The sequence below is a fragment of the Apostichopus japonicus genome, chromosome 13, assembly GCF_037975245.1.
Source record: "Apostichopus japonicus isolate 1M-3 chromosome 13, ASM3797524v1, whole genome shotgun sequence".
Taxonomy (NCBI): Eukaryota; Metazoa; Echinodermata; class Holothuroidea; order Aspidochirotida; family Stichopodidae; genus Apostichopus; species Apostichopus japonicus.
The window spans coordinates 20,876,581-20,902,532 of record NC_092573.1 but is presented as its reverse complement, the minus strand read 5'-3'; the positions used below and the strand labels follow the sequence as shown (position 1 = coordinate 20,902,532).

General features: G+C 39.9%; 2 protein-coding genes, 2 non-coding genes and 1 pseudogene across 7 annotated transcripts; 4 read left to right on the top strand and 1 right to left on the bottom strand.

The window, feature by feature from the left end:
- Window positions 1–275: 275 nt before the first annotated feature.
- On the top strand, window positions 276–25,368 carry LOC139978671 (arylacetamide deacetylase-like). Of its 4 annotated transcripts, none has more exons than XM_071989059.1 (4): window positions 276–414; window positions 18,160–18,403; window positions 19,651–19,714; window positions 23,877–25,368. In XM_071989059.1, the coding sequence occupies exons 2-4, from the start codon at window positions 18,232–18,234 to the stop codon at window positions 24,739–24,741; spliced, it is 1,101 nt and encodes a 366-aa protein (XP_071845160.1). In that variant the 5' UTR covers window positions 276–414; window positions 18,160–18,231; the 3' UTR covers window positions 24,742–25,368. The 4 variants fall into 4 exon arrangements, with proteins under 4 accessions (XP_071845160.1, XP_071845158.1, XP_071845157.1 ...); XM_071989057.1 differs by lacking the exon at window positions 276–414 and adding an exon at window positions 541–587; XM_071989056.1 differs by lacking the exon at window positions 276–414 and adding an exon at window positions 15,670–15,985.
- On the bottom strand, window positions 2,142–9,257 carry LOC139978912 (peroxisomal membrane protein 11A-like). The gene is made up of 3 exons (XM_071989476.1): window positions 8,807–9,257; window positions 5,579–5,694; window positions 2,142–4,043 (listed from the first exon to the last, which is right to left on the bottom strand). Exons 1-3 carry the CDS (start codon window positions 8,866–8,868, stop codon window positions 3,409–3,411), a joined length of 813 nt encoding a protein of 270 aa, XP_071845577.1. The 5' UTR covers window positions 8,869–9,257; the 3' UTR covers window positions 2,142–3,408.
- LOC139979267 (U5 spliceosomal RNA) lies at window positions 20,454–20,561 on the top strand (annotated as a pseudogene).
- Window positions 21,643–21,754, top strand: LOC139979265 (U5 spliceosomal RNA). Its single transcript, XR_011797132.1, has one exon. It is a non-coding gene; the product is annotated as a U5 spliceosomal RNA (small nuclear RNA).
- LOC139979266 (U5 spliceosomal RNA) lies at window positions 22,637–22,748 on the top strand. Its single transcript, XR_011797133.1, has one exon. It is a non-coding gene; the product is annotated as a U5 spliceosomal RNA (small nuclear RNA).
- Window positions 25,369–25,952: the final 584 nt, after the last annotated feature.

Here is a 25,952-nt window from a genome sequence, read left to right as displayed (position 1 = left end):
GTCTATAACTGCTAGACAGTATGAACATCCGTGTTATGTTATTTTCGTCCAGATTTAACTTATTGGAAATGGTTCATGAAACCTTGGAGTGATTCCAAGGCAACGGTTCTTTGACGTTATTATTTAATTTCAATATACGTACGTGACGCTTGACTGGATTTCAATTAGCTTTTATGTCGGAGGTAGGTCAATGCGAGCGATTTCAATTGAAAAAGCAGTTAAACTTGTAAAAGAAGTGTTATGATCGCACCCACACCGTGCTGAACCATGGATCTATCCTCAACTCTCCGGTATACATACAAGTAGTATATACATATAACTTTGACTGAGAACAGGCGCGGCGCTGCTTTAGCGACCCAAACAAACGGCGTTCGAGAGGTGATTACTAGACTGATACAGAAATGTCTGTGGGAGGTCAGTACGTAGGAGTGCATAGCGTATATGTACGTACCGCAATTATGACCTGGATTTGACGTTTAGTAGTTCTATATTAACATTGTACGAAGATCAATATATGGTCATTTCCATTAGGTGCTTCACTGATGTGCACGTGTTGCGATTACAAGACATACTTTGTGATCATGCAGGTAGGTTTTACCTGTCAGGAAGCTATAATGGCTGACAAAAGTTATCACGCCCAAGAGAGCTATATAAGGACGGACGGAGGGAGGGTGAGCGGCGACATTGCACAAACTTACGACTACGCTCTACTTGCTCTGAAACAGCATGGGTGTCCATTCCATCTGGGGTGGGTGGGGTTGAGGGGAAGGAAGGAACCGATAGGGTGAGGAAGGGGGGAGGGGTCACCTTCGGTCAAACATGTCGACTTCGAATCCCCCACAAACACACACCTTTCAACAAACCATGATCAAATATCGGTAAACAACTTTCAAATAATGTTAGAAAACCGAATAACTTAAAACGAACGAGAACGAGATTTGGATTAAAATTTGCGAGTTGATGATATTTTCCCGTTGTCCATCAGCCGGGAACATAAGTACTGGTGCATGTCGGCCCATTTCTACAAACAGTGTATATTGGGTAAATAACGAAAAAGTTGAAAGTCAAGAGTTCAATTATGGAAACCGACTGATTCAACAATGCATGTTGTTACGGACTAATAATTCAGGAAACTTGGAATTGATATAGTTAGGAAAGCTTCCTTCCTCCCGGCGTATAAGGATTGGCGTTTCTGATTTCTAGTCTGATGTATAAAAACGTGTGGTAACCCAATTGGGACATTTGTTTTTAATATAAACTCTGCTTTTCCTGCCATGCTCTCCAAAGCACTTGTACTGGCAGTACGAACTTCCTGTTCTATCAGACAAAATTTAGAAACTGTTCATACTGTCAGTACGAGCGCTTTAATGCATGATAACAGAGTACAGTAAAGAGTGGTATTAGCACTGGGAAATTGCCTCAACTGACTTGCATATGATATAAACCTGAAAATGAATGCCTATATGTCATCACATTACAGCTGTGGGTGGGATATTAAGGAACGGTCCCATTGAGTATCCATCAAGTCGCTGAATATTTTAAAAGTACCTTTTAAGAGGTTCTGGTCTTTCAAATCATATCACAAACATTGGGCTGGAGGATTCAGGATTGCTTTGAAGGGTGTGAAGACTCGCGCACAAAGAAACGTCTCATGCCGGTAATCTGACCTAGTTTCGCACGAGGTGTAACAGAAGTGTTAGACACCCCGCCATCAATCCCAGAAAATACACACACAGCTTGCTACCGTCGGTAATTAGACACTAGTGTATAGTCAATACATACAGCTACGGTCAATACCCACAACACGGTGTACATAGCATCGATGGACATCTCAGGTGTAGATAAAAGATAACAAGGTATCACGTTTCATTACTGTCTGCATTTTGTTAAGTTAAAAAGTTAACTTTTTTTTCAGAACACGGCACGCGGTTTGGGGCGAGGCTTCAATGCCTTTAAGTTCGGTAAATCAAAGTTTTGAAAATGGGTGGCCATTAATCGACATTCTAGCATATTTGTGGATACATATCTCGAAATACAAAGAGAAAGAAATGATGGAAAATTCATAACAATTGTTGTAATATTTTCATTCAAAAAAGAAAGAAAAGAAAAGAAAAATGAGAAAATAATGTCATAAGTTTCCATTGGATTTCCTCAGCGTCTTTATCGCTGTTGTTGTGTTTATATGCTCTATATTTTGAAATACAATATAATATTTTAATTCATGCCCTAATGTAAAATGTAAAATGTTACCATTTAATAAACGTGAGAAACTTGAGCGATACTTCCATTCTCATTGTGCTTTTGGATATTAAATTGCCATAGAGAGAGTATTTCATCAACATTGCATAGATACTGTATATGTCTTACCAAGATGTCCTGTTTGGACTTCAGAAAACTTAAAAAGAAGAAGTTAATATCAAAATATATTTATTAATTAGAATAACAAAACCTAAGAAAGATTAGCACATTGAATGACTTTTGAAATTGCGACTAAATCTATAGATAGTGTTTTCTTTTTCGTAGACAAACAAATAGATACTTTTTAAGAAAAAGTCGCCCAGGAAAGAACCTGTGCACGAAAACCAAACTACCGACCGGCTGATCCGCTCTTAACCCCAGTCCCCTTATATCGGGACTGTGACTGTGTGATCATCGTCAGGTGTGCATCACCATTCCCATCGAAAGGGAACAGATACTACACATTATCATGGCCGTAACAATATTGGTGGCGCACTATCATTTTATCTTAATTTGCCACGGTTAATTTTTCGTTTGTTCATAACGGCAGTTACTTGTATTGAGTTAGGTGGTTAACATTTTAGTTACATTTTGTACTTCTCTTTTATTTATCAAAATATAACTTCATTTTCATTTTTAATCTACAAAAATGCTAAAACTTTTCGCTACTTAAAAATGCCAACAGTTATAGGTAGCACCAGATTTAAATTCATTTGCGTCCGCAGGGGGTGAGGCACAAGAAAGATTTTACATCTTACAATTCGATTTTCTTATTTTACTTAGAAAATGTCATGACAGTACTACAACTGGAACTTCATATGCAAGAGAGGCGCTGAATAGCACCATTATTGATACGTTAGTTGCTATAGGTAATTTAAAATCCCTTCTGATAGATTCAAAACGAGAAAGTGAACACCCTTATGCTCCTCCTTTTACAACGTCCTCTTAACCTTCTCCCCAGGTAACGTCATAACCACTACCAAATGTCAGTGTTTATATTGTCATCATGCCCTCATTCCCAAACCTTCCCCTCCCCACCCCTCCCTCACTCCCTTACCTCCCTCCTCCCTTGCCTATCTCCTCTTACCTCCATGGTGTTAGTAGATATGATCCCGCGGGCACTCAAGCACATTCGTTGTAAAGTTCGTTACTCGACTACTGCGCATGCGCTCAAAGTTTATAACGGGTATCCCAAACAGTTAGTAATCCAATCAGAGATGACATTAGACCGAATAATCCTTGTTGTCCTGGATTGAGGTCAAGATAACCAAGAGATGACGCAGGCAAGACGAGGTCGCAGGCATTCTTCATCGTATCTAACACTACTTCCTTCCGGTTACTCCAAACAACCGCAATTATACTATTTGGCGAAACACGGTCGGTCACATGATCTGTTACGTCACTGTGCCAATTGACACGCCTCCTTGGAACGCCGTTAAGTGTACCGTTATTGTTATGACGACCAAAGCTGTCGTCGGTTGGAGAAAATCGACGAGATTGGCCATTTTCGCCGCATTCTTTGGCTAGTTGCGGTAAGTCATTTGCCAGTAGCAAAAATTCGTATAAATCTCTGGTCAGATTAAGAATGAGTGTAGCTAACCAGAATCTGTTTGATAACTTGGAATAATACTTTTGATCGACTTTGACAAGTCCAATTCTATTAGCCCAAATGATGTGATCAAATAGCAAATAAAATGCAGAGTTCAGTTTAGAGAGAGTCACGACAAGTCGTAGAACCACGTCATCATTTTGCATATTTTTGAGGGCTGCCTTTAGTAAACTGATGCTATTAGCGATTCTGAAAACTGAAAAGAAGAAAATAAAGACAGAAAAGAACAAGAAATTAGGCACACAGAATCATGCAAAAAAATAACATTTGTCGGAAAATGACATCTTTGTTTGATGACTAATTGGCTTCCTTCTTTCGTCTTTTACGTCATATTGTCAAGAAATATTTGGAAAAAAAATGGACAATGATTTACTTCCAATTTATTTAGAAATTAGGAGTTTTGACGTCACTCGTACGACTTCACATTGCACGTGTGCAGATGAACAGTGGAATCATGAAACGACTTCCTCTATGAAATAAATTCGGAAATCACGGTCACGAAAATGTCATTTTAGTCATGAAGATGTCACTTTTGGTCTGGAAATGTAATCTTGGTCTCAACAGATGCCGTTTGTACGTTTTCTCACGTTGACGTTGTTACGAAGATGATAGCGATGTTGTGATGTTGTTTTTTTGTTGGTGTCACACACTTGTTGTTTTGGGATATTACACGGTGTCGGTATGGTGACGCATATGTCATTTTTATGAATAATAATATGACATTTCGATCAGTGTACTGTAAAGGGGCAAATTTAACCATTTTGATAAAGTAAGTTTGGTCAAAATCCTCCGATATGGGATGGGCAAAGTTACTGCTGATACTCAGATGTCATTTTTTTTTGGCATTGAAGACTCGCCCCAAACCGTGTGCGGTCATCTGAAAAAGTTAACTTTCTGTTGCTTGCAAGTGACGTTTTGTTCGTGTACCTACAAAATGCAGACAGTAATGAAACGTGATACCTTAATTGTTATCTTTAGCTGGACCTGAGATGTCCATCGCTGTATCGTTTGTATAATGTGCTGTGGGTATTGACCGCAGCTGTATGTACTGACTGTACACTAGTGTCAGCAAGCTGTGTGTGTATTTCCTGGGATCGGTGGTGGTGTTTAACACTTCTGTTACACCTCATTCGAAATTAGGTCAAATTACCGGCATTAGACGTTTCCTTTTGCGCGAGTCTTCACACCCTTTAAACACGAGTCGCGACTAATGATGCAGTCTTTTCCGATAGCTAGTGAACTTTGTCAAGATCTATTGACTTTTGGACATTAACATGTTGGACACTTTTGGACATTAAAGTGTTGGATCTTACAAATCGCGATGTTATTTGAGACATCTTTGCCAATTCCGTAAAGTCAATACATGTTGGATCCATGCAGGGATTAGTTGTGCATGGAGAAGAAACATAGGTAAATACTGAGTAAGAAATCCGCTGGTGCGAAGTTGGCTCTTTTTTAGTAGTGTGGACCTTGGTTGAAATAAAATTATGTTGCAGTGTCAAAAAGCCCCCCCCCCCCTTCTCCAAAACAAAAATCAGAAGAGGGGCCCCCTGGTTCCACCTGGCCGCTTTAAGCGCCATAGTTAAACACAAAAATTGGTCCAAGCTTATGGGAGATATACCAAGTACTACCGTACTACATGCAACGCAAGATAAGGTACTTAAGATGGCACTAAAAGTTTAAGTACATTGATTCAAAGTTATTTATATCATGAGAGTGTGAAATACTTACGTTTTCTACCGGTACTCAGATGTGTCTCAAGAATCTTCAGTTTTTTTACGATTTCATCCTGATCTCCTTGCTGCTCAAGAGACCACCAGAGAAATTTACCGCCGTATTGAATTGATCTGTGTGACATGAAACGAAAATATGTCTGAGATGTACGAATACAAATGACATATTGGAGTGTTAGCTCAGTGGTTAACGCCGGTGCCTTTCAATCATAAGGTCCCCGGTTCGAGTCACTCCCAGATTAATGTATGTCGTCCAGTTACAGAGTTGTTGACAGTTAACAATTCATAATCATGGACGTTAAAAATTGAATGTAAGAGACTGACTTCGGTCAGCTTGCGGCTTTGATAAGCCAATGAGGCTTCTTCGCGAGTTCCTGCTTGCAGTAGGATCTAATATACATATACATACATATCAGGTGCGTATCCAGGGGGGGGGCGTTGGGGGCGCGCGCCCCCCGGGTAAGACAAAGAGGAGAGAAAAAAAAGAGAAGAAAAAAGGAAAAAAGAGGGGAAAAAAGAGGAGGAGGAGAGGAAGGAAGGGAAAAGAAAAAGAAAAAAAGAGAGAAAAAGGAGAAAAGGAGGGAGTAAAAGAAAAACGCGAAGACACCGGGAGGAGAAAGAGGAACAGTGACATCATTACAGCGCTGAAGGGTAGCCAGTGACGGATCAATGATTTCGTGACTCACCCTACCCCTTACACCGACAACTCCATTTTTTGACGTTTCCATTTTTCTCTCTCACTAATGATCTATATATATACTATATATGGTCTATCATAACGCGTGTGTCGAATTGTGCTATGAAACCAACTGTGGCTGGTCTCGAACTCGACCGTGTCGTCGGGGAACATGACGCATTTTGGAATGGGGGCGACCGCCCGCCCCCCCCCCCCATTCAGCATTTTTTTAAATGATATCGCTAAGAAATTTCAAAATAGAAAGTGCTTAGAGGCAACTTACAAGGCCTGGGAAGTGTCATTTCCAGCGATCTGGGAGACATTTTCGGCCAAAATTTGCTTGTACGCTTCGCGCTAACAAATGGTCCTGGGTAGTGCCATTTCCAGCGATCTGGGAGGCATTTTCGGCCAAAATTATCTTGTACGCTTCGCGCCAACCTATGGTGGCGCTACGCTTAGATAATTTGCCTACAGGCTTCGCCCCTCCCTTGGCAAATTCCTCGCTACGCACCTGTTCGAATTTGTAACGCAAACAGCAGATATCACATCATATCAGTGAGCATGAAAATGGCGTTCCAGGATGAAAAGCCTCAAAGCTGTCCGACTTGCCTGAAAAAATAACCAAAACTTTTCGCGCGCTTCGCGCGCATTCAACGTGTTCATGTCAATATCATATAAGCAAGCATCGGTTATTACATCGCATGCCATCATGTACCGTACGGTCTGTTAAAATTGCGCAGTACACCGCGGGATGCTAATGTAAACAACGATATGTCTCATGTAGATGTATAAAAAGCATGGAGGTCCAATTATGTCGAAACTCCCTTTTACATTAGTAATGGCGAATTAGGGGCTGCACCCCCGCCGCGCAGTGGCGGAGCGTCCATACGGTCAGGGGGCGGATGCCCCCCCCCCCTGACGGACTCAAATGGACTGCTGGCGCCTTTTTCAGCTCTTTACCACTTTTTACTTATTCTAGATTATTGACTTTTTTATTGCGCTCTCATCTACTTATTGACATTTCTCACATTTTGTTGGTGTAATTTGGCGATGACACCTTATTCTTCGTTTATCTGCATATTAGCCAGGCCCGGAAAGGGTCATTTCCGGCGATCTAGGGAGTATCTTTACTCAAAAATGTTCTGTACGCTACGCGCCAACCAGTGGTGGCGCTCCGCTTAGATAGTGTCGAAAGCGGCTCTACAGACCATTCTAGCCACTCCTGACCAATACCCCTAGCTCCGCCACTGCCGCCGCGCCTCCTACGCCTATGTGTGTAGTTTTCGGTTTCGGAAATATCTGCTATTATTTCATTTCCTTCAACCAAGTTTTATAATAGCCGTTATAAGAGGTTTTAATATTTGTACATCAATAAATTAGCTGTGTCTGAATTTTAGAAAATTTCTGACCAACATTCTGCATCACACTTCCCTCTACTCGTGCAATTTTGACCGGTCTGTTAGGGGTTGAAGGAAGTTTTTCTATATTGGTTGTCCATAGATGAAATTTTGTACAACATTATGGGTATGTTTTGAAGTGAGTTTATTCACGAGAAATGTGAATTTTCAAATTCTGAACAAATATGGGGCTTAAAACCTTGAAAAGTGGGGCTGACGGGTATTGTGGGCCGCGACGTAGAATCACCTACAAAAGCAAAGACCCACAGGAGATGCGATCAGGTCGAACATGATGTGTGCCGGGTTGACAATCTTCAAAAAGGTTATGGATGGAAAAAAACTATTAGGAAATACTTGGTTCTCAGGCAAAAAGTGTATATCTGGTTGGTCATTTCAAGCCCGAGAAGTACCGTTTCCGGTGATCTGGGGGGTCTCAAAACAAGAAATTTTCTTGTACGCTGCGCGCCAACCGATGGTGGCGCTCCGCTTAGATAGTAATTCGCGCCCCCCGGGTTTGAAAATCCTGGATACGCGCCTGCATATATATATACAACTATAGTTTATCATAAAGTAAATGAATTCTTCGAGAGCACTGGACCATCACCCCCCCCCCCCACTCAACCATACCTTCCGTTCAACACAATATTAATCGCTGCTAGCCACAGGCCTTTAGAGCCGAAGGTCCTGGGGGACGGTAGCATATTCTAGAAAATGATTAAGGGAAAAGAATAAGTAGGCCTATTAATTATTCAGCCGATTTACATGATTAGAAGCCTATACAATATTAACAATATAATTGTTATCATAATTTATCATTGTATCATATCATGTAATACTGTATGCAACAATATTATTATGGGGATGTTTTATATTATATTATTATGATACAATCTTATTGTACGATGCAGTATTATTGTATGATACTATGTGAATAAGGAGACACCATACACAAGACCGACATCCATGTCAGTTATAGCTAAGAAGCTAAGAAACTGCACGTGCAAACATGTCCGCAAGTATTACGTAATAGTACCTAATGGTTTTGCATGGCAGAGGATATGGTATATAATATAAGACAGTGTAGCCTACTATAGAGAACGCACATAGCCGAACAACATACAAACAACTGCACTGCTGGTGTTGCGAGACTTACCGATATATTTTGTCGCGTCCTGAAGTCTGGGCGAGAAGTTTTATCAGTTGTTCAGTAGCCATGTTTCCTTGGTTCCCGTAACCGAACTCTAAAATACGAACACGGTCCTTTCCAGTTTATAACCTGTGCTACATATATTTTGTGTGTGTTAGGCCTATACAAAATGTAAGGAATCGTTCCACCGTGGGAAGTAGTGTACTTTGATTCTTAACTGTGTACTTTGCGTTCATCAGTCCATAACAATAAAACCAGGCACGTCGATCGCCCGAACGATTGACTACAAGGGTTTACTAGTAACATGCATGCCGAAACTGAGAAACACAGAGCTTTCAACCAGTATGTAACTGCATGGTTATATATAACCTAAGTAACGCAGTCATTTGGATAAATTGAAGGTCAATAAAGTAGATTACAGATTTATGCTGAGCACTTGAAAGAAGAGGGTAATTCATATTACATTAGTGTTAAGCATGTTTTCAGTGTGTAGGTATAAATAACTGGCAAGATCTGTTGACATCTCACTGTTACACTGAGCCCTTTCAAATGTCTGTCAATGTGACCTTCAAGCTTCAGCCACGTATGAGACCTATACTTCTCTACATGGAGTAGCCTATAACTAAAGTTTCATTCGCTCTCCAGTCGGTCTTAGGTCAAAAGTATGCTAGAAAGTCAAGAGTTGTCACTCACACTTATATACTTTACTATATATCACCCTCAACAACTAACCTTCACTGAGACACTTAGTTGTAGTATACTAATATAACGCTAGATATTATCTGGGAAACTAAGTTGATTTAGAGCAGGGTTTCCCCGGTAACGTTATCTCCCCACGAATCCCCTGTGGATGTCAGAGTTGTCCACGAACCCCAAACTTTTCGAGAATGACACGATCAGAGTCATTATTATACTATAATATGCATAACAGTGCTTCATAAAAGATCAAGTTCATAGTGTAATATTGTAATGGAAAAAAAAAGAAGAGAGATGAACAAATATTTATTTGGAAACTTTAAGATCAGATCAGCTCTTATCTTCACGACGTACTGTCATGCGTACACCAACTTCACCAAAGTCATGCGGCCTGTCTGTTTCATAATTCAGTTATTTATCACAAGCACGGTACGGTACTATGGAACGCGAAACGAGTTTGTCGATATGTACGACTTTTGTACATTACTAAATTATATGATATATCAGATTTAAGTTCAACAATATAGTTTTGACTTTCAGAAACGTCTCACGAACCCCCTGGGATGGACTCACGCACCCCCTGGGGGTTCATGCACCCAGTTAGGGAACCCCTGAATTAGAGGATCAGAACTCTATAAACAACTTTGAATATACTAGTGTTGGCACTCTACAAATTGAAAGCAATACAGAGATAACTTTTACGCCTGAAAAAAAGTAAATACTTACTAGAAAGGAAAACATTTTATTGGGCACGTTTTTCATATATGGAGAGGAAGAGCACCCCCTCCCCCCCCCCCCCACACACACACCAACCCATTCCCAGCCACCCGTACTAAAATCCCCAACTAAGCATGAAAAGTCCTGCAGTGTAGAGATGAAATTATCAAAGCTGACTAGTAAAGGAAATAAGTAGAAGTGAAGTATACAAGTAAATAAGTTTTCTGATTGGAAGCGTAAAAAAAAAGAGCTAGTGCCGGTCAGAGGAAGGGAAAAGTTGACTTCACGTGGGGTTGGGGGTGGGGCTGTCCCAGCCCTGACAATACCACCCTCCCAGGAGTATAGAGGGAAGAGTGGGTGCAGGAGCGAATATTTGAAGGTGTCTCACAACACCCACCCATGCAGCCCCTGTGTACGGTAAATGCTTATAATACCTAATAAGTGCTGGACGCAAACGACTCACCTGCAGATAATTATATTAGTAAAAACCCCACCGTATTTCTGTTGTAATGACCATGTTACCTTTTTTGACCTGATTAAATTTTGCAATCTATTCCTTTGCCCAGTTAACTGTCATTCCCAGGGTTAGATTCATAAATATATTTTTTTTACAGTTCAGTGTAAACAAAACCAAATGGAATTGTTGTATATCGATACTGCGCAAAACATACACACACACGTCACTGCAACATGATATTAACCTAAAGAAAGACTTTCCAACCACGAAAAATACACAAAATAGTACTATTGTTCAGTTTTGCGAATTAAACGTTGCGAAAAGTATGTAAAATGACGTCATACTACCAATACTCTTTACTGTTTGGGAAAGAAAAATAATATTGCCAATCATGATTTTTGTAACAAAAAGAATTTCCTTTCTTTGTGCGGGAAGTAAAATAGACGGCGCTAGTTAAGTAATAGTTTTGTAAATATATTAAATATAAAAATGGCACTGATAAGCTTCCGTAGGTACACGGTCAGGCGGATAGCGCCTCATTGGACCACGCATTCAGTGGACATGGGCTGCACACATGCCGGTCGCAGAGAGTGTCTTGCCCTCTGGCCAAAGGCAAGGATTCACGCACGCCACCTAGACGCTTCTGGTCGACCTCTCACCAACCGACCCTCCTCGCATCCTCCCGGGTTCGTTTACGACAACAAGGGAGACATGGCACGGGATCATAGGCCACAAAAAGCACCATACCTACAGCCGGAGGTATTATCGCCTCCAGCCTGCAGTGTCTCGAACCCTAGCCACGGTTTACTCGATTAGCAGTGCAAGGTCGTTCGCTTACACCGTCGCGCCTACCAACACATCAGCTAGAAAACTAACTTCAGAACTATACTTAAAGACGAGACTGGAAAAGGAGGGAAAAATCAAAATAGAATTTCGTCTATCTTTGCTGGGTTTCGAACTAACTCGAGATATCAACTTCTTAGTCATCTGCTCAACCCACTGAGCTAACGGACGACACTGAAACATTATTCAATTTAAATAAAGCTTGGGCATATGCAGGGTGAAAAATCTTACTCGTTGCAATGAAAGCAGAAACAATGCGTCTCTTTTAAGTGATCATATGTAATGCGAGATTCTTGATAGATCAGATGAACAATAGGCTTACCCTAGGATGGCATTGTGGATTACTTCGAGACACGAAGGATTTTAAATTGCAACAAGAGATGCTCCATTTATAAAGGAGTAAATCTCAAGTCATTGAAGTGGTTCTCTCTCTATCACAAATTAGTTGCTTCCGATTAAATCATTTGTTATCATAATGTAAGAACAAAGTCATTCCTTCTTAGGTCTGTGTACGATTGGACGTTAAAGCTCGACATTTGACGAAATTGAACGACAGAATATCCATTTTCTCAAACCAAAAGTTCAAACAGTACCTTCAACCACTTTCGGGGTGGAGGGAAGGTGGTGGGGGGCTGGGGGAGATCACATCGAATGTACGCCCCTGCAATGACTCATTCCTGTTTCCTACTTTTGATAGCCGTTACTCTCTCAGTCATCTATTATTTTTGTGAATACGCACAAATCGAAGAAAGAAATCATGGGTAAAAAAAATGCAACTATCAGCGACAAAAAAAGATCTTAAGGTTATGACAGGTTCAAGTATGTTGGTGTAGAAGTTAAAACAAATGTTATTTCCTCACCATCATTTTCCCGTGAGGGTGAATTTACTACGTCTATACATTAACTCACCAAATGATGTTGACTGGTATGAACTGTATATCTAGCCACCTAAATTAATCTATTGAAATGACTTATGTCTGATATAGTAAGTGCATGTTCGTCACCACACATAAATAGAAGGGAAGCAGTTACGTAGGTATCGAGTCGTCGAATAAGCAGCCACGGTGATTGATAACAGCGGACGACTCCCCGATCAGTTGGTGAGAAACACGGAATACTTTGTACCTCAAACAGGTAAAAATACGACCCAGATGCAAGGACTACAACATTTAGCGGCTGTAATGTTCCATCAATGAGTGCAATAATATATGTCATTATCACAATGAAGTCATAGTAATAAAGTTTCAGGGTTTTGTTCCAAACTTCAATGGGGCATCCAGATGTTTAACATGAGAGTTTAAAACGATCAAGGTGGATTTTAAAATCAGTGAAAGAGAAGAAAAAAATTGTAGAAACCACTTATTTTTAAGAAGAAACCTATGTTCTGTATTTTTACATCATCACTCTATCAAAAAGTTAGATTCTAAAAGGCTACGTTGGAGTCTAAAATCCTTCCAATGGAGAGAAACAGTAAGGACTTTAGTTATTATACTACTACTAATAATAATAATAATAACATCAACAATAATAATAATAATAACTTTCATAAGGAACCTATCGATTAAAATAACTGTATTGTTCCACGTATAAAATAAGTAAAAAAGACGTTTATCACTTCATCTAAACGGCTACGGTCAAGTCTTACATTCCTCAAATTGTAATTTGTAATTTTTATTGTAATTTCCCCAATATTTTAATTCGATTCGAAATGAATAAAACCACAAGGCTATATATAACCTTTCAAAAGTATTAATATGGGGCAAAATATTCGGTTTTACCAAATTTGTTTCGGATTTCAAAAAAAGTTTCCCGACGTTTATCTCTGACTCTAAACGGCTATACGGTGGAGTATAAAATACTTCAAAACTAACAGAAAAAGTCAGATCTGATCGTTTTTATAATGGAAACTTTTTTTTAAGGAGGAACAAATGTTATGAAAATAACTTACTCATGGATGTATTAACAACATCCCTTTACCCCAGATTTTCATTTTAAACTAATTTGAAAATGTTAATAATTTTCATCGAAAATGATTAAAACCACAAAAGTGTTAATTTGAGGCAAAAGGTTTCGTTTCACGAAATTGTTCCGGATTACAAATAAGGCTTCCGTACGTTGATCTCTGACGTTTTGCTTCGTCGTCATCAGTGTTAAAGGTTATGACATATACAGGCGCGTATCCAGGATTTTCTAACCCGGGGGGCGCGAATTACTATCTAAGCGGAGCGCCACCATCGGTTGGAGCGGAGCGTACAAGAAAATTTTTGGTTTTGATACCCCCCAGATCACCGGAAATGGCACTTCTCGGGCTTGAAAATGAGCAACCAGATGTAGACTTTTGCCTGAGAACCAAGTATTTCCCAAAAGTTTTTTTCCATCCATAACCTTTTTGAAGATTGTCACCAGTCACACATCATGTTCGACCTGATTGCATGTCCTATGGATGATTGCTTTTGTAGGTTATTCTACGTCACGGCCCACAATATCCGAAAGCCCCACTTTTCAAGGTTTTAAGCCCATTACTTGTTGAGAATTTGAAAATTCACTTTTCTCGTGAATAAAATCACTTGAAAACATACCCATAATGTTGCAGAAAATTCAATCTATAGACAACCAATATAGAAAAACCTCCTTGAACCCCTAACAGACAGGTCAAAATTGAACGAGTAGAGAAAAGTATGATGAAGAATGTTGGTGAGGAAATTTTGGAAAATTCCGACACAGTTAATTTATTGGTGTAGAAATATTGCAACCTCTTATAATGGCTTTTAGAAAACTTGGTTGAAGGAACAGAAAAATAGGAGATATTTCCGATATCAGGTATATCGAAACCGAACACTTCACTCATAGGCGTAGGTCCCGTAGGAGGCGGGGGCTGCAGCCCCCCCCCAATTGTTTTCCCATTTTTTTCGGACACCTACTGAAAGAAAAATAAATAGCAATGAATAGCTTAAAATGATCTCCTTGGTAATTGAAATAAAGTTGTAAGCTTGGCCGACATTACCTTTGTAAAAGAGAGTTTTGACATAAATGGATCTGTATGGTTTTTCTCCATCTACATAAGACATTTGGTTGTTTACATTAGCATCCGGCGGTATACTGTGCAACTTTGACGGACCGTGCGGTACACGATGCCATTTGATGTAATGACCGATCTTGCCTATATGATATTGGCATCGACATGTTGAATGCGCGCTTCTTGCGCGAAAAATTTTGGCTTTTTTTTTTCGGGCAAGTCATTACAGCCCCCAAATCCAATCTGGCTCCTACGCCTTTGACTACACACATTGACAGTTTTTGAGGCTGTTCATCGTGGAACATGCATTTCAATGCTCATTGATATGATGTTATATCTGCTCTTTGCTTTACAAATTCGAACAGGCGTGTAGCGAGTAATTGCCAAGGGAGGGCGAAGCCTGTAGGCAAACTATGAGTTGGCGCGAAGCGTACAAGAAAAATTTTGGCCGAAAATGCCTCCCAGATCGCTGGAAATGACACTTCCCAGGCCTTGTAAGTTGCATCTAAGCATTGTCTATTTTGAAATTACTAGCGATGTCATAAAGAAAATTTGCTCGGGGGGGGGGCGGTCGCCCCCTTCCCGAAATGCGTTATGTTCCCCGACGACTCGGTCGAGTTCAAGTACATTAGTGAGAGAGGAAAAACGGAAACGTCAAAAATGGAGTTGTCGGGGTAAGGGGTAGGGTGAGGCGCACACCCCCTCCGTAATCCTTGATCTGTCACTGGCTACCCTGTGTATATAATAGGGATCTTTCTCTTCCCGAGGTCTTGGCTATCTTCTACTCCCTCCTTTTCTCCTTTTTCTCTCTTTTTTCTTTTTCTTTTCCCTTCCTTCCTCTCCTCCTTTTCTCTTTTCCCCTCCTTTTCCCTTTTTTCTTCTCTTTTTTTTCTCTCCTCTTTTCCTTACCCGGGGGGCGCGCGCCCCCAACGCCTCCCCCTGGATACGCACCTGATATATGTAGGTGAATTTGAGAGAGAATCAGGAAGCCGGTGCCACCCCATTGTTTGAACCATGGAGGTAAAAACAATTATCTCCATGTTTGAACAAACAATACCGCTAAACATAATTAAGTTACAAATAGTTACCTTATCATCATGCCAGAACACCGTGCATTATCGGCCTATTATAAGTTATCTCGTTGCGCACGTATGTGTAGCTGCACTTTGAAACAATATAAGTATAGAGTGTCCTATGATTATGCGGTGCTATATAGACTCTCTTGCGACGACCTACAGAAGGGACGTATGAAAATAAGATCTAACATTTAACATACGTCGTATGTGTCATAAGTTAACCAACACATATAGCCACGATGCGGACAACTGTTTGTATATTTCTGCTTCTTGGTCTATTAACATCGTACTGGTATTACCATATCCCGGTTCCTGAGGGCATTGCCGAACCATTCAAGTTCCGATTCTTGTCTGCGGGATCCGATTTAATGGAACGTCTGGTGAAGTATATTTCTTTTTTAGTTTATAGATTTAGTTTTTAAAAAATCGACTAAGAACCAATCAATTGACCAATTAGGATATAGATGGAAGAGAAGTATACAAAGAGTCCGTGCCAAGGTATGGTGGCATACTCCTATAGTATTAGAGTCTATATCCATCCGTCCGATTGTTCTCCTTCAGGAAAAATGCCAAAAAGCAGCAGGAGAACATCTCTTTTGACCTATTATCAATCATGATCTAGTTTTTTTTTTGTGCATTGCATGTTGAAGCGCATTAATGGAAGTACATGTGGTGCAAAAATTGGGTAAATTGAGGCAATTTTAGACCCCTTTAGGCCTCCCAGGAGCAGCGTACGAAAATTGTTTACCACTGAGTGAAGAGGTTGGTTTACAATTGACGAAAACTTCCGGGCTCGGATATCCAAAAATCTACATGTTCATCATATACGGAAAATTGATAGTGCCATGAAAGGCCAACGTGTCAGCTATCCTGTGCATGGGTAGTGTTTAGCTAATGAGAACTTCTATCTAGACTGAGACCACATTACTTTTGTGATTAGTTTGTAAGTCAATGGGGCTCTTAATGGGCGTATACAACCTTATAATTACAGTTCTTATCCCCATATATACTAGACGTTGAGATAATGGTCACTCGTGGTTAAATTTCAACAAGTCTTTAACTGCAACTGGTTAAGTGATTATGCTTACTGAGACTTTTTAACAACCTTGGATTCTGTGCAAAAAGGAGATGAATCAGATCCTCCCATGCAGAGAGAACTTTTGAAACTTATAGCAAATTTTAGCGTGCTAACATTTGGGGCTCATTAATACTGATCATCTTTAATGCCGGTCACTGCACTGAATTCAGGCTTTCTTCTCAGTTATACCTGTATGTTGACCACATTTGTGACTGTTTCTTTTACAGCCCGCGGTTTTCCATACTGAAAACTTGTTAATGTAGTTTTGCAACCAAGTTATTGTCCAAATGTCGGAAACATATTGGAGTCAGTATAAGAACAAATAAAAACAAAAGGAATGTCTCCAATCACTCATTTATTTTGGTTAATGTTGTAAATTTGAGGGCCATGCATGTAATAACCCTATTTATAGGGTATAGATTTCTCCGTAGATAACAAATATCGCAGCACCCCATCCCCTCCCTTCCACTACCACCAAAAATATGTAGTGATTATACGTCAATGATGTGAGTGGAGGCATGTTGGAATAATTATAGATAATGCTGAATTATTAATTAATTATTCCTGAGGGTTGAATATGTTGAGCAATCCAACTGGTATCTCTTCATGAAATGAATGTAGCGAGGTGTTCCGTACAATGCTTATTCGGGACGGAGTGCAACAGTACAGCTTTCATACACTTATATGTAACAATGACGCACTAATATGAATATATATATATATATATATATATATATATATATATATATATATATATATATATATATATATATATATATATTCACAAATGATTTCGAGTTGGTCAGCATCATGTTTGATCTCTAGAGTAAGGCAAAATATGTCACCAAAAACAGAACTAGTATTGTTCGATACAGGTGACAAACGCCTACAGTGGAATTACGACCTTCCTTACCGGTTTCGAACCTCTGGACATACAATCAGCGTCCATAGCCTAGTGGTTAGGATGTCCTCGTACAGAGCGGAAGGCCATGGTTCGAATCCCGGTGGAGGCCTAAAGTTTTTTCACTGTTCTTGATTTTCGTACTCATTACGATTTTCATTTATATATATTCATTTGCCTTTGTCGTTTACCTCCATTGCATTAACATAAAGTCTGTTCAAAGTATCTCTTTCGAGATCCGGCTTTAGGATTCACAAATGATTTCGAGTTGGTCAGCATCATGTTTGATCACTAGAGTAAGGCAAAATATGTCACCAAAAACAGAACTAGTATTGTTCGATACAGGTGACAAACGCCTACAGTGGAATTACGACCTTCCTTACCGGTTTCGAACCTCTGGACATACAATCAGCGTCCATAGCCTAGTGGTTAGGATGTCCGCGTACAGAGCGGAAGGCCGTGGTTCGAATCCCGGTGGAGGCGTAAAGTTTTTTCACTGTTCTTGATTTTCCAACTCATAACGATTTTCATTTATATATATATATATATATATATATACATATATACTTTTACAGATAACGCTGCAGGACTTATTCTGGCCGGATGAACCCAATGATATCAAGAGTTGGCGATTACTTACGAACATCATGACAAGTGGTAATCTGAAATCGGAAGCTACTGGTTCAAAGTTCAGGGCGAGAGAAACAACGTTCGATGGTGTTAACGTCCGACTATACGAGCCAATATCTGCTAGTCCTGACAAACTCCTACCCGCGTTTATATTTTTCCATGGGGGAGGCTGGTGCCTGGGAGATATAAGTAAGTTTTCAGCTCTCTGCAGAGTTACGCTACATAACCTTTGGTTTAAACGGTTGCTATTTTAACATACGTTTTACCCAGTGGAGACGGAACCGAGGGATGTGGAGGGGACGGACAAGTTGCCCTCATGTTTGTGAAAAACCTCTAACTTTCATAATTTTAGAAATGCCCCTTTCATATGAAAAAGTGCCCTTTCATTATTGCCATAAAAAGATGAAGCATGTTGAGAAAGTAAGGAGCTTGCCATGAGAAAATGCCCGTTTGTTGAAACATTAAACAAACAGTACTTAAAATGATGCCGTATTGTTGGAAAAAAATCAATACTGGCATGTGTGGTTCAGAGTGCACAGAGGGTATAGTTTGGGGGACGTTTTGAGGTAATTCTGGCTTGCTTCCTTAAATCAAAGTCACATGCCCCACTTATTTTCCATTTTACGTAAGCGGCATGACTTACTATTTTTATGAACTGACAACTTCTTGATCATGTGTAGTTGAAAAGTCAGTTCTAATCAGTCTTGACAGAGATGCAGATGGACAGAGAAGGTTTAATACGCGATATTTTGGAATCATGATTATTCATCAGAAATAAAGATGTCATATCTGTTCACCCGATACTCATAGCTAGTATACAGTAACTACTGTTCATGTTCCACAACCGTGCATCAGTAACTAATGCGCTGTGTTCGTAACACGGTAACATGTGTTACAGTTGGCACAGTAATTACTGGAAAGCTGTATACACGTTGAACTACGAGTCCGACAGGTGAAAGCTTGCAGTAATTTAACAAAATTAAATTAAAAACTAAATTTAAAATTTTTAAATTTGCAGTAAGAAAAAACGTGCAGTAATTACTGTGCCAACTGTGCCACATGTTACCGTGTTACGAACACAGCGCATTAGTTACTGATGCACGGTTGTGAAACATGAACAGTAGTTACTGTATACTAGCTATGAGTATTGGCTGATCTGTTCCATTTATCTGAGGATTTATTTGCCAAATAAATCTGCAATCTCATCCCTTTGAAACATTTGATTTTACCAGGTATATAGTTGCAAAGGTCTGTTGCATTAAATGTGTTCTCATTGCAACACAATATCGTGGTTGTAAAGTATAGGTTGCAAAATTTGGCATAGAATTTTTTTTTCCCCCATATAGATAACTATTGTCGTCCTTTTGAATTCGTTGATATACAATTTTATAAGTAATTTAATTGATATAATCTTGACATTTTATCTTGCCTGATAGGAATTTACGATGGTTTGACGAGGAAATTTGCTGATGAACTAGGCGCAGTTGTGGTCTCAGTCGGGTAAGGTTCTTAGACTCTTAGTTTCTTTGAATGTAAACGGTAATGGCGGCAAATATGCTAGAGAGACAAACAAATTAGGCCATTCATATCATAGCTAATACGAAAAATGTCCATCTTATAAATTTTCTTCACTGAGAGAAACTGATTGCTTGTCAGGACATTTATCATTGTCTGGGAATAAGTTGGAATGTCCGAACCTCCAGAAAGGTTCCGGTTACTTATAAACACTTTCACCAATTTAAAGGTGGGCTCGCTCGGGGGTAAAAACACCTCCATGAGTAAACAAACGTACATCACCCGCGGCCATAGCTTGCAACACAATACCGTTCACAGCCAGGTACATCTACGTTCAGGTGACCACTCAGAAAAGTCATCTGAGTAATGGGTGACACGCAAAACAACTGAAATCAAAGCCCCCTATTTCTAAAAGTATACGAGCGCCCCCACCTTTAAGTAAGCTAGAATTGGAGGTCAACACTGATGAACTTTGACCTTTAGAGAGACAAGAAGGTAGAAAGACGTTGTAGGAAAGTGGTGTATGGATACATCGAATGGTTGGCGATCACACGATGTTCCTAGTGTAATAATTAATCAACAGAGCCAAAGCAATTCAAACAATTTGTATATCACCTTAAACTGCTCTTCTATAAAATATTTAAAAAAAAACCGAAGTAGTGACTTACATGCATATCTGTCACCTTGTCTATATACTTTGCAAAGGTTGGACAAAAATTTAACTATTCCCTATTACACAATACGCATAAATCTTTCGCCTTTTACTAAAGATTTCCGTGTGAAGGATCACTATGAGATTATCTCAATTTTTCTCACCCTCTGAAAAGAGGGAAAGCATTTCACACTCAAAAGAACGTATAGGAAATACGGAACTCTTAAAGGCATTGAAGACTCGCCCCTACAGCGTGCACGCCGCCCTCTGAAAAAAGTTAACTTGCCGTTGCTTGCAAGTGAAGCTTTTTCTTGTCGCTACAAAATGCAGACAGTAATGAAATGTGACACCTTGTTATCTTTTATATGGACCTGAGATGTCCATCGCTGCTATGTACACTGATTTGTGGGTATTGGCCGTAGTTGCATGTGTTGACTGTACAATAGTTTTTTTCTTTTTAAGGAAAAGTCGCCCAGGAAAGAACCTGGGCACGAAAACCAAACTACCGAACGACTGATCCGTTATCAACCCCAGTCCCCTTACATAGGGACTGTGACTGTGTGATCATCGTCGGGTGTGCATCACCATTTCCCTCGAAAGGGGACAGATACTACACATGATCTTAGCCAAAAGGCCGAGAAGTGTCTAATTACCGACGGTAGCAAGCTGTATGTGTATTTCTGGGATCGAAGGTGGTGTCTAACACTTCTGTTACACCTCATTCGAAACTAGGTCAGATTACCGGCATCAGACGTTTCTTTGTGCGCGAGCCTTCACTGCCTTCAAAGTTGTATGCAACCTTTGGTATAGAGGTTAAATTTCCCCGTCATCTCTTTACTGATAATAATTACTTCTTTGCTTTCCATCGTTGATAGCAACATTGTAGTTCGGTATTGCACATTTAGTACACGAGTGTGCTTGTGTCGTTGTTTCCGGAAATACGGGTGTGCGCATTCTCGATTATCAGCGTCATATGCTCATGAATATTTAATTATCACAGCCAATCAGATTGTTGCAGAAGTTTTTCAGCTGACAAATGTGGCCTTAACATTGCAATTCGGTAAAATTGACCGTTTGTAGATTCAGAATTAACTGATTTCGAAAAGATAACAAATACCATGAGTCGCTAAAATAGTCTCAGATGCATAAAACTGTAAATTATGGGTAAACTAAAACGTAGACGTGTCGTTTTTCCTGCGTCGTTCACTACTTGAGAAAGTTTACTTAATTTAAGTGGGGACTTTTGTAGACTTCTGTTAGCCCACTCTGGATCCTTCACAATACGCATAAATCTTTCGCCTTTTACTAAAGATTTCCGTGTGAAGGATCACTATGAGATTATCTCAATTTTTCTCACCCTCTGAAAAGAGGGAAATCATATGAAACCCAAAAGAAAGTAGGAAATACGGATCTCTTAAAGGCATTGAAGACTCGCTCTTACTGCGTGCCGCCCTCTGAAAAAAGTAATTCACTGTCCGTTGCTTTCAAGTGAAGGTTCTTCTTGTCGCTACAAAGTGTAGACATTAATGAAATGTGACACCTTGTTATCTTTTATCTGGACCGGAGATGTCCATCGCTGCTATGTACACTGTGTTGTGGGTATTGGCCGTAGTTGCATGTGTTGACTGTACAATAGTTTTTTTCTTTTTAAGGAAAAGTCGCACAGGAAAGAACCTGGGCACGAAAACCAAACTACCGAACGACTGATCCGCTCTCAACCCCAGCCCCCTTGCATCGGGACTGGGACTGTGTGATCATCGTCGGGTATGCATCACCATTCCCCTCTAAAGGGAACAGATACTACACATGATCTTAGTCAAAAGGCCGAGAAGCGATAATAATTACTTCTTTGCTTTCCATCGTTGATAGCAACATTGTAGTTCGGTATTGCACATTTAGTACACGAGTGTGCTTGTGTCGTTGTTTCCGGAAATACGGGTGTGCGCATTCTCGATTATCAGCGTCATATGCTCATGAATATTTAATTATCACAGCCAATCAGATTGTTGCAGAAGTTTTTCAGCTGACAAATGTGGCCTTAACGTTGTAATTCGAGAAAATTGACCGTTTTTAGATACAGAACGAACTGATTTCGAAAAGATAACAAATACCATGAGTCGCTAAAATAGTCTCAGATGCATAAAACTGTAAATTATGGGTAAACTAAAACGTAGACGTGTTTTTCTTCCTGCGTCGTTCACTACTTGAGAAAGTTTACTTAATTTTAGTGGGGACTTTTGTAGACTACTGTTAATCCACTCTGGATCCTTCACAATACGCATAAATCTTTCGCCTTTTACTAAAGATTTCCGTGTGAAGGATCACTATGAGATTATCTCAATTTTTCTCATCCTCTGAAAAGAGGGCAAGCATATCACACCCACAAGAACGTAGGAAATACGGAACTCTTAAAGGCACCGAAGAGTCGCCCCTACCGCGTGCCGCCTTCTGAAAAAGTTAACTTTCCGTTTCTTGCAAGTGAAGGGTTTTCTTGTCGCTACAAAGTATAGACATTAATGAAATGTGACACCTTGTTATCTTTTATCTGGACCGGAGATGTCCATCGCTGCTATGTACACTGTGTTGTGGGTATTGGTCGAGCTGTATGTGTTGACTGTACAATAGTGTCTAATTACCGACGGTAGCAAGCTGTGTGTGTATTTTCTGGGATCGATGTTACACCTCATTCGGTCAGATTTCATAGGTCAGATTACCGGCATCAGACGTTTCTTTGTGCGCGTGGCTTCAAAGTTGTATCCAACCTTTGGTATAGAGGTAAAATTTCCCCGTCATCTCTTTACTGATAATAATTACTTCTTTGCTTTCCATCGTTGATAGCATTATTGTAGCTCGGTATTGCACATTTTACAGGAGAGTGCATGTGTCGTTGTTTCCGGAAATACGTGTGTGCGCATTCGCGATTATCAGCGTCGGGTGCTCATGAATATGTAATTATCACTGCCAATCAGAGTGTTGCAGATTTTTTTCTGCTGACAAATGTCGCGAGTTGATAGTTGAATGTCAGTGGTTAATAATCGCGTGTGCGTTCGGGGGTGGGTGATATTTACAAAAAAATTTAAGGTTTTTATGATATCGCTAGTATTTTCAAAAGAGAAAATGCTAAGATGCAACTAACAAGGCATGGGAAGTGCCATTTCCGGCGATCTGGGAGGCATTTACAGCCAAAATTTTCTTGTACGCTTCGCGTCAATCATGGTGGCGCTACGCTTAGATAGTTTGCAATGCCGAATCTACAGTTTCGCCCCTCCCTTGGCAAATTCCTGGCTACGCGCCTGTACGGTGGACAGGTCGAGGATGACCTTACGTTTCCCTAACTCAAAGAAGAACGAGAAATTTGCACAAGCCTCTCCCGTTCATTCGTTCTCATAATCCACATGTTATTTGTCATTAACTTTGGGATCACACCGTGAGTGACAGTACGTTTCAAATATTTTTTAGATAAATACTACATGTTTACTTCACTTTATCCCACAGATACCGTTTAAGTCCAGAATTTCTTCGTCCAAATTCGTTCGAGGACAGTTTCAGGGCTACCAAGTGGTTCATAACCCAGGCACGTGACTACGGTGTCGATTCATCCAGGGTAGCTATCGGTGGGGATAGTGGCGGGGGTACCCTTGCCGCCCTAGTAGCCAATAGATTATTAGACGAAAAAGACCTGCCTCGACCAAAGGCTCAACTCCTGGTTTATCCGTCGATACAGAATCTCGACGTTAAAACGCCCTCACAGCAGAAGTACCATCACCATTTCGGTTGTAAAGGCGTATTGCCTCTGACTAGACAGGCTCGGATGCTTAGTTATATATTCTTCGGTAAAAAGGACTATGAATTTGAGCAAAAATTTCTCGAAAATAATCACACATCAAGTGACATGAAAAAGTCCTCTGTGTATGATAGACTTAATCATTCATTTGTTCCCGAAGAATTAAAAGATTCATCATTTTACCGTGGTCCGACAGGCAAACAATTCGGAGACGATAAAACGTGGCAGAGAATTGAAGATATCTTTCACGATCCAGGGGTGGGACCTTTTGTACGTAAGGATCTAAGAGGACTGCCGCCCACTTTCGTTCAAACGTGTGACTTCGATAGCATACGGGACGATGGAATATTTTACTGGTCGGCATTAAGAGCGGCTGGTGTAGACGCTACATGGAGAAATTACGAATCTGGTTTCCATGGTATTTTTTGGTTAGGTGGTGGTATCCTCGAATTCGAGTTGGGGGTAATAATGAGGAAACACGCTTTTGATTTCTTGAGGGCGCATATTTATATAATTAATTTTTCTAATATGAAGATTTACATGCATGGGATACTAAAGCGTTGTTTGAAAATGTAGATGCGTACGATTTTTAAGCTTTGTTTGTAATAATTTACTTGTGAGAAATTATTTACTTTTATATGATGTCACTCCTTCGAGCATTTGTCACACATTAGTGACTTATTAAGGGTCTTCAAGGCATTTTTTAAAAAGCTAGATAAAATATCTTATGGAGTTGTATTCGTATGGCGCTTTATTCAAAGGCTATATGATGTTGAATAACCTGACGGATAGAAAAACACTTCGAGTTGCATTGGGACATGTGACTTTGATGGGAGGGGGAGGGGGGGGGGGTATAAAGAGCCATCTCAAACTTTCCGACAAGAAGAATTCCCTGAGCATTACGTCGTACTGCATCTACATATATGCATTCTACAAAAAGAAGGCATTTTTATTTACATTTCATTAATTTGGCAACAACTTGAAAGAGTTTATTTTGGTAAAAGAATGTTACTGTTTAATAATAACAGATGAGGTTACTTTGATTGAAAAGTTAAAGTTGGTTGAAAATTCAGAGTGACAATTTTCATCCTATACGTTGTATCCCTGAGCATCTTCTCAAATCATAAGTCATAGTTTCAACTCAGTGGAGTGAAGCTAAGGGAATGAATAAATTTTAGATGAAAAAAAATATAGTAGATTGAGAGGATGGAAGTATTTTTGCATCTTGATGTATGGGGGTGGGGGGGGGGGGGTACTAGAGGGCATATGTGTAGGTGGCGGAGGGAGGGTGGGCCTAAATATCTGGAGCGTGTTACGAGTTTTACTAGTGTTTAAGGATATCTGGACCAGAAAAGGTGATTTTGAAACAAAAAAACATTGAAATAAAATAGTATGTAACAATTTAAAGATGAAGAGACGCAACGGTAAATCTATCTGACACCTGATGATGACGTGCCGTGGAACGCTGGATAGGTGATACCTTGTTTATCAATTTAAATTGAAGTTGCGGAGTTGAAAAAAAATACGTCTTGCTTCATGCAGAGGTGCACTCTTACGATAAGTAGTAATATGGCTTGTCCTTATTCATGTTATCATTCGTCAGTTTGTTAAAAGTTTCTTTGTTTTGTCATATGCTACATCCAATGACGTTTGAATCCCTCACCTCAGTGGAAATACGTTAATATACTTGTACCGCTTGTACCCTGAAAAAAAATGACCGCCCACTCTCAGTAACACAGTACTTTATCTCTCAAACTTCTATCACTTGCCTAAAGATAATGCAGAAT